General features: G+C 47.6%; 1 protein-coding gene across 1 annotated transcript in view; it reads right to left on the bottom strand.

The window, feature by feature from the left end:
* Positions 1–415: 415 nt before the first annotated feature.
* LOC127413316 (gamma-aminobutyric acid receptor subunit alpha-2-like) overlaps positions 416–8759 on the bottom strand; it is a 280046-nt gene continuing 271702 nt past the window's right edge. The window contains exons 10-12 of the mRNA XM_051650347.1: positions 2278–2335; positions 1227–1280; positions 416–664 (exon numbers count right to left, since the gene is read on the bottom strand). Coding sequence (XP_051506307.1) covers positions 1255–1280; positions 2278–2335 — 84 coding nt within the window. The 3' untranslated portion in view covers positions 416–664; positions 1227–1254. The remainder of the gene's footprint in view (positions 665–1226; positions 1281–2277; positions 2336–8759) is intronic.

Genomic DNA, 8759 nt, shown 5'->3' with positions numbered 1-8759 from the left:
CCCAAAGCCTGCATGTCTTCAGAGAACGAGGAGAACTTTGATAGACATAGATATTGAAACTCTGCAAGGCCTTTGTCCATTGTTGTGAATGACCATTCAGCATAAGAGAAGCCAAAGTTAACCTCTAGTGTTCGGTGGGGAACAGGATTTGGTTATATCGAAACACATCGTACCAATGGGCCAAAAACTCTTCACAGGTGTGGGAATTCCCAACATTAAAGTCCGGGGCTGAAAGACCTTGAGCTTGATCTGCATAGTGAGTTGGGGCAGAGAAAGCAGGTGGGGTGAGGTGGGTCCACAGTGGTACTAGTGGTCAAAAAGATCACGGTTTGGTTTCTGGGAAGTAAAGACTCAAATGCAGACTGAAAGATGATCAGAAAACCTTTAATAAAAAAGCAAACAAATCAGGTTGTCATGAACGATGAAGACATGGAACCCAATAGCAGATGCAATACAATGAGACTTTATTGAAAACATAGAGAGACCCTCCCGGACGTGGGAAAGAGCAGGCAAACAACACAGGTAATGAAGATGGTGGAGCCCCTTGTGGTGACATGGAACTAGATTGGGTCCACCCAGGGAGCAGAGTATGAGCCACAGGGAATGCTTGGCTTGAGCGTGGAGTTTGCAGTCAGCCGCCTTGATGCCGACAGGATCCTGGGGTCTGAGGATACAGAGAGGAGGCAAACACTGGGCTGGTAACACACACCGACAGAGAGATAATGAGGGTGAGAAAATCCAACACAGCGGATGTGTCCAAAGAGGAATGCAGAGATCGGTGCACAAGACAACAACTGGAAGAAACAACTAAGAGAGGAATAATTGCCGGGAAATAAACAGAGCAAAAACAGAAGAGAGGACTATTGCTCAAAACATAGCTTACTAAACCAATTAAGCATCTAGAGAACGCTGGACAACTGGCTAAAAGACGAAACGTCTTGAGATAAAACAGCGAAGTAGTGAGGAACAAAAGAGGGAATATATACATGCAAAATAAATAAGAATCAGGTGAAACACTCAGACAAAAGGAGTCCGCGAGCCGAGTGGTAACACATGCGTGCCGACACTTTACAACTGTCAACACGAATGTAAACACACTCCACGAGGCAGGCTGTCAAACACACATGCAACACACAACAAGAGACAGGAAGAGAGGCAGATCAACCCAGAACCCTGACAGTACAGTAATTTTATTGTAAAAGCATTTAAAAAACCATCCATCTTACCGTAGATTGTAGTTACAGCAATACACTGTTACAGAGTATTGTGCCAGTATTGCACTGTAATACAATAAATAGATACTGTTACACTGTAAAATGTACAGTAATTGCCTGGTCACTTTCTCCAGTTTATTTACTGGAATACAATATATACACATTATAGAACTGCAGTACTTTAACAATGCCAGTGAATAAAGAAAAATGACAACAAAATGTGACTGCAAAAACATTTATTGTGCAATGGGTCTTCAAAATGAAGTCAAATCATCAGTTATTTCATTGTCTCATAATTAACTACATTCCCACTCCTTTCAGTTTCAATTAGAGCTTTAAACTACTGCAACACTTCTGCATGTCCATACTAATAATGAACTTCATTCAACAGGTATGCAAGCATTTCCATTCTTGCAATAACATTTCAACTTTGGGCAAAATTGTTTCATTTTTAACACTCCTGGATAAATACAGTCATTCACTTAAAAAAACTTTCTTACATAAACTCTCCTGAGCACAACATACTCTCTTGTGGTAGATTAATAATTTTGCAAACTCAAATTAACAAACTCCCTGATGGTTGGAGGAAGCAACACGAGGATTCAGGCTAGAGTTTCTTCGTTTGCAACATCTTGCCACTTGTGGAGCATCTGGGGTCTGGATTGATCCTCACAATGAACCTTAGAACTAAATTATAAATAAATATTCTACAATTTATGACCATCTGCTTTACAACATTTCTCCATAATTTCTCTCCAAACTAATAAACTAATATATATTTATATAATTGTATTCTGTTAATCACACAAAGTGAACGTATCACTTCAGACCTGGAATATGACGCACAAGCTGCATGACGGGACTGTCCACTGCCATGGTATTGATAAGACAGCTCAAGATATTTATTAAGATATCTCCTTTTGTCTTCAGCATAAGAAATTCATATGGGTTTTGAACGACAAAAGGACGAGTAAATTATAACAGAATTTGTATATCACCTCTACTAATATAAAAAGCTTTTTAACAGATTTAAATATTAGGGCATATTACAAGATGTGCTTACCTTTGACTTGGCTTTCAATAGACAGCATCCATTTATTTACTGGGCAGAACTGAATCCCCTGAAAAATAAATAAATACATAGTTTTAATCTTGCTAAAGCATTTGAAAGTGTTGTCCTTAGATATGTGTAAATGTAGGAGCTTTTGTAATAATTGTTATTTCACCCAAAAATGAAAATTAATGTACTCACCTAACCCCACCCCTAAACCTAACCCTCACAAAAAACTTTCTGCATTTTTACATTTTCAATAAACATCGTTTAGTATGTTTTTTAAATGATTTGAATTATGGGGACAGTAGAAATGTCCTCATAAACCACATTTATAGCATAATACCCTTGTAATTACCAGTTTGTAACCTAAACAAATTTCCTTGGTTTTACAATTTAGGAGGTTGCAAGCAAGTTCTTTGAATCTTGCATTTATGTTTACAAAGAATGCACCTAATCTGTATACAGCATCTGGTCTCTGTGAGAGATCTGGGAGGGGCATGCCCCTGATAGAATACAGTATTTTACTAAGTTCTTAAATCGTACTTGTGATTTGACTTTGCTGAAAGGGAATGAGACCATTTTATCAGTTGCACTGAGACCTCTTGAATGATACCAAACATGTATGATCAGAAAACCTTTTACATTACAGATCAGGATAAGTCATAACTTAGTTTTTTGGTGTCCTTAAAGTTTTTTGGTGTCCTGAGGTGTGAGAGAGAGAACAGATGTGAGTGTGATTTGCGTTTTATGGTCCCTAATCAGTGGGGTGCATTGTCTCAGGTGGAGATGTCTTCTGGGTGATGGTTTTATGACGTTGGTTCTCGCAGAGTTCTTTGACTTTCACCGGAAGTGATGCAGACAATTTTGTGCCAGTCTTACAGTAGGACTGATTTTATTTCAGTTTTAATTATTTTAATCAAGTGGTTTAGATTGTCTTTATGCCATATAAGTATTCCACCTGAATCACGGCCGTATTTTATTTGAGTTTTTTTAATGAGGGAACAACAATTTCTCTGTATCCTTTTGGACAATGTAAAGTCTCATTACTGCGACACCATGTCTCATGAAAGATTGACATCTCTATGTTTGTTAAACTACTTAATACATCGTGGTCTATAGTCTTGTTACCAAAAGTAGAAGAGTGCAGACCCTGTATATTCCAACAACTGATTTTAAATTATTTCATGGATAAGTTTGTCTATAATGTATGTGTGTTTGTGTATATATACATGTGTATGTGTTATGTAGATTAATTCATCAGTTTCAACCAGATGATGTTCAGTAGATGTCTAATCTGGTTGAGTTCAGGAGCTGCAGGGTTTTGTGGTTGTTGAACTGCCGCTGCATAGATCCTGTGTTTTGATGAAGGTCCTGTGGCCGGTCTGGACTGTGGTGGAGGGTTCTTGATGGCTGAGAGCTTCTGTTGTCAGTTGAATTTCTGATGTTGCTTCATGAATTCCCAAGGGCTGTGCTTTTTAGCACTCTGGCAAAGACTTTTACTCCTTGTTTGTTTAGGTGGACGTGGTCATACGTATGATGAGGCCATGTATCTTCATGATGGGCGAGATGAATGTTTGGAAGAAGTGCACAGTTTCTGGAGAGTTCCACATTATTTCCATGAATGATGTGGAATTGTACATCACTGTGTGGTAGTAACATGGACAGGGTTATTTTTGCCTCTGGGAACCGTTGTGTGGCTCTGATGGCCACCTCTCTGAGTGCAGGAGCCACATGCCCATTTGTGGCCCTTAAATCATTTGTCCCTGTGTGGATTATAATGTGCTTGTAAGTTTCATTTAGATGTTTATCAAAAGGATCTGAAAAGCACTTCTTGTGTTCGGGCACCACATTTTCTGGACTTTCATGTTTGGGAACAAAAGTTTCTCATTGATATATTTCCCATTTGAATCAGTCAGGATAAGAGCCTGTGTTTCTCTGGTGGATCAGTTGAGGAGTGAAGCTCTTTCTGCACTGGTGATTCTTCAGGTTGGGGATTTTCAGTGAGCATCTCTGGATACATAAAGGGTTTAGCAGGAGTTTCTTTGGGGGCTGAAACAGAGTTGAGCTGTTCTTTCAGATTATTGATGAGTTCATCTTTGGTGTGGAGTTCTGACTTCAAGGCAAATAGTTCCTTCTGCATTTCTGTCTTAACTTCTGTTAATTGTTCCCTATCTGTCACTCACTCAACGTTGTGTCGATGTAGGGACACTAGGGGTCACTCTTGGGAGCCCCAAACATATCTGATCTTTTGAAAAAAGGCCAATGGGAACTGGTGAGTGGAATTTGCATGCCACTCCCCCAGACATACGGGTATAAAAGGAGCTGGTATGCAACCACTCATTCAGATTTTCTCTTCGGAGCTGAGCGGTTGCATTCAGTGCACTGAATACAATTCCTCCAATTCACCTCGTAAAACTGCTGGATTTACGGCGCATTTCAGCAGCTTCTCCCCCTCTGTGCCTGTGGAGTGCAAAGAACGCCACTGGACAAGCCATCTCCGCCCTGCACGCCATGTCTCTCCTGCAAGTACACCAAGCCAAGGCACTAAAAGTGCTGCACGAGGGTAGTTCTGACCTGGGATTGTTGCAGGAACTGCGCTTGCCGACTGACCTCACTTTCCGGGCGACGAAGGTCATGGCGCAGTCTCTCGGGCAGGCGATGTCCACCCTGGTGGTCCAGGACCGCCACCTTTGGCTCAACTTGGTTGAGATGCGAGAGAATGACAAGGCATGGTTCCTTGATGCCACTATCTCCCAGGTTGGCCTATTCGGCAACACCGTCGAGGACTTTGCCCAGCAGTTCTCTGCAGTGAAGAAGCAGACGGAGGCCATACAACACATCCTGCCCCGGCATGGCTCAAGACCCAGCACCCCATCTGCTCGTCATCAAGGGCATCCTCCTGCAGCAAAGAAAACCGGCTCCACCGCAGCTCGCCCCCGTGGCCCAGCCCCGGCGTGGAGCCCAACGCAGGAAGCAGATGCCACCCATCTCACGGCTGGCTGCTAAGAACCCGAGGAAGGCTTCAAAGCACCCCTGAGATGGGCGACCCAGGGGTGTGGAGACCTGCTTCCCTGGAGCTGGTGAACAGACCACTCCATCCCCCGGTGGAGGGCCGGGAGGAGAATCCTTTGTTTCATTTTTGCCAAATGCTCAAGAGGCTGCGGTACCCAAAAGTTTGACAAAAGAGTGGTTTTCTCGTTTCCTGGGCCACGTCCAATGCACACGGCCATCGTCATGACCACCGTCCACCGTCCCATTTTTGCAGGTATGGCGCTCCAGCGGCGGACCCTCCACCCCTGTGCGCCCAGCTGTGGCACAAACACGCCCACACGGGATTGGTTCCGGTGGACTACGGGGACGAGATTCCTCCTCCCCCCTTCTCGGCCAATCTTATGGTGGGCGGCAGGAGCCAGTTAAGTGGTTCAATGTCCCTGGACTCAGCACGGCCACGGGGCTCGAGTCCCCTTGACGTGGCACCTTGAGCTCCACCCCGACGAAGGTCACAGAGGCAGCCCTTGCCCCGCTAAGGGAAGTGGGCATCAGCATCCTCAACTATCTTGACGACTGGCTAATCCTAGCTCACTCTCGAGAGTTGCTGTGCACACACAGGGACCTCGTGCTCCGGCACCTCAGCCGACTGGGGCTTCGGGACAGCTGGGAAAGAGCAAGCTCTTGGCGGTTTTCTTGGTTTGGAGTTGGACTCAGTCTCGATGACGGTGCACCTCACGAACGAGCAAGCACAGTCGGCGCTGAACTGTCTGAAGGCGTTCAGACGGAGGACAGCGGTTCCACTGAAACTTTTTCAGAGGCTCCTGGGGCATATGGCATCCTCAGCGGCAGCCACATCGCTCAGGTTTATGCATAAGAGACCGCTTCAGCACTGGCATCAGACTCGAGTCCCTTCAGTCTTTGGACCGACCTTGCATTTCTACGGGCAGGGGTTCCCCTAGAGTAAGTCTCCAGGTGCATCGTGGTTACAACGGACGCCTCCAAGATGGGCCAAGATATGCAATGGGCACACAGCCGCCAGTCCCTGGACTGGCCCGTGGCTGTGTTGGCACATCAACTGCCAGTTGTTGGCAGTACTGCTTGCCCTGCGGAGGTTCCGGCCATTGATCCAGGGCAAGCACTTGTTGGTCCGGATGGACAACACAGCGACGGTAGCATACATCAACCTTCAAGGTGGTCTATGCTCCCGTTGCATGTCACAACTCGCCCGCCGTCTCCTCCTTTGGAGTAAGCAGCGCCTCAATTTGCTGCGAGCCACTCACATCCCGGGCGACCTCAACACCGTGGCGGACGCACTGTCATGACAGGTTACACTCAGAGGAGAGTGGAGACTCCACCCCCAGGTGGTCCAGCTGATTTGGAGTCAATTTGGTCGAGCACAGGTAGACCTGTTTGCTTTGGTACGCCCTGACCGAGGCACCCCTCGGTATAGACACACTGGCACACAGCTGGCCCCCTGGACTACGCATGTATGTGTTTCCCCCAGTGAGTCTACTTGCACAGACCCTGTGCAAGGTCAGGGAGGACAAGGAGCAGGTTGTCCTAGTAGCACCCTTCTGGCCCACCCAGACATTGTTCTCGGATCTCACGCTCCACACAACAGCCCCCCCAGGTGAATTCCTCTGAGGAAGGACCTTCTTTCTCAGGGACGGGGCACCATCTGGCACCCGCGATCAGACCTCTAGAATCTCCACATCTGGCCCTAGGACAGGACGCGGAAGACCTAAGTGGCCTACCACCTGCAGTGGTAGACATGATCACTCAGTCTAGGGCTCCCCCTACAAGGCGCCTGTATGCCTTGAAGTGGCGTCTGTTCGCTAAGTGGTGTTCTTCCCGACACAAAGACCCCCAGAGATGTGCAGTCGGATTGGTGATTTCCTTCCTGCAGGAGAGGCTGGAGGTGTATGTAGCCACTATTTCGGCTCATCACGATGCAGTAGATGGTAAGTACTTGGGGAAGCATGACTTGATCATCAGGTTCCTAAGAGGCACTAGGAGGTTGAATCCCTGCAGACCGTGCCTTGTCCCCTCATGGGACCACTCTGTAGTCCTTCAGGGTCAACGGGGAGCTCCCTTTGAGCCCTTGGAGTCAGCTGAGCTTAAGGTACTCTCTTTGAAGACTGCCCTCCTGACTGCACTCACTTCCATCAAGAGGGTTGGGGACCTGCAGGCGTTCTCTGTCAGTGAATTGTGCCTGGAGTTCGGTCCGGGTTACTCTCACATGATCCTGAGACCCCGACCGGGCTATGTGCCCAAGGTTCCCACAACCCCATTTAGGGATCAGGTGGTAAACCTGCAAGCGCTGCCCCAGGAAGAGGCAGACCCAGCCTTGGCGTTGCTGTGTCCGGTGCGAGCTTTTCACATCTATTTGGATCGCACACAGAGCTTTAGAAGCTCCGAGCAGCTCTTTGTCTGCTTTGGTGGACAGCAGAAAGGAAGCGCTGTCTCCAAATAGAGGATCGCCCACTGGGTCATTGACACCATCGCGATGGCATATCAGGCTCAGGACGTGCCACCCCCTGCAGGGTTACGAGCCCATTCTACCAGGAGTTTGGCAGCCTTCTGGGCCCTGGCCAGTGGCGCCTCTTTGGCAGACATCTGCAGAGCAGCGGACTGGGCAGCACCCAACACCTTTGCAAGGTTCTACAATCTCCGGGTTGAGCCGGTCTCGTCCTGTGTAATGGCAGGCACGAGCAGGTAAGTTCTGGTACAGCTGGCCGGGTGTACTGTTTGCGCATAGCACCTTTCCCCTCCTTTGAAGTGAAGACGTGCGCTCTTGACTCCCAGTCGTGTTCACAGACTGTGATCCTTGGATGACTTTCCTCCTTAGCCCTGTGGCAGTTGAGTTTGTGGAGAAACTCGCTGCCAGCCCAGTACGTGTGCTAATGAGCCCCTGTAATGAGGTAGGTGCTCCACATGTGCTGGTTCCCCGAAGGCGACCCCATGTGATATCTTCCGCAAAATCGTTTCCCTGTCAGTAAACTGCATCTTCCTTGGGCAGAGGCCCCTCCGCCCCCGGTCGCCATGCTTTGTAGAAACTCCTCCCCCTCGGGTAGGACCTACCATGGGACCTCTCCACATGACATACTTCCGACAAGACTCGTTAAGACCATGTGACGTATTTCTACTCAAAATACCCCCTTTTTGGGGGGGGTGGGGGGCGGGGTGTGGTCTCCGTGGTGTCTTCCCCTTGGGAGGGACACCCCCCAACGTGGAAACTTATGGCTCCCAGTCGGTTAACAAATTCCACTATTTTTGGAGAGAAAAAAGAGGAAAAGAGGCCTCGGCTGGGCTACCCTGTCCCTATTTGTTGGGCAGTCGACTTGTTCCTGAAGGACTGTTCGATGCTTAAGAGCATTGGGGAGGTTACGTGATGGCCTGGTGCATTGGCTATGAGGCACACAGTGGTCTGCCCGTCTCGCACCGCCAGTCCACATAACACAGTTGTTGTGTAGTTGTGGCGTTTTTTTATAGGGACCCCT

The sequence above is a fragment of the Myxocyprinus asiaticus genome, chromosome 22, assembly GCF_019703515.2.
Source record: "Myxocyprinus asiaticus isolate MX2 ecotype Aquarium Trade chromosome 22, UBuf_Myxa_2, whole genome shotgun sequence".
In the NCBI taxonomy this organism is placed as follows: Eukaryota; Metazoa; Chordata; class Actinopteri; order Cypriniformes; family Catostomidae; genus Myxocyprinus; species Myxocyprinus asiaticus.
This window is presented reverse-complemented; position numbering and strand designations above follow the sequence as displayed.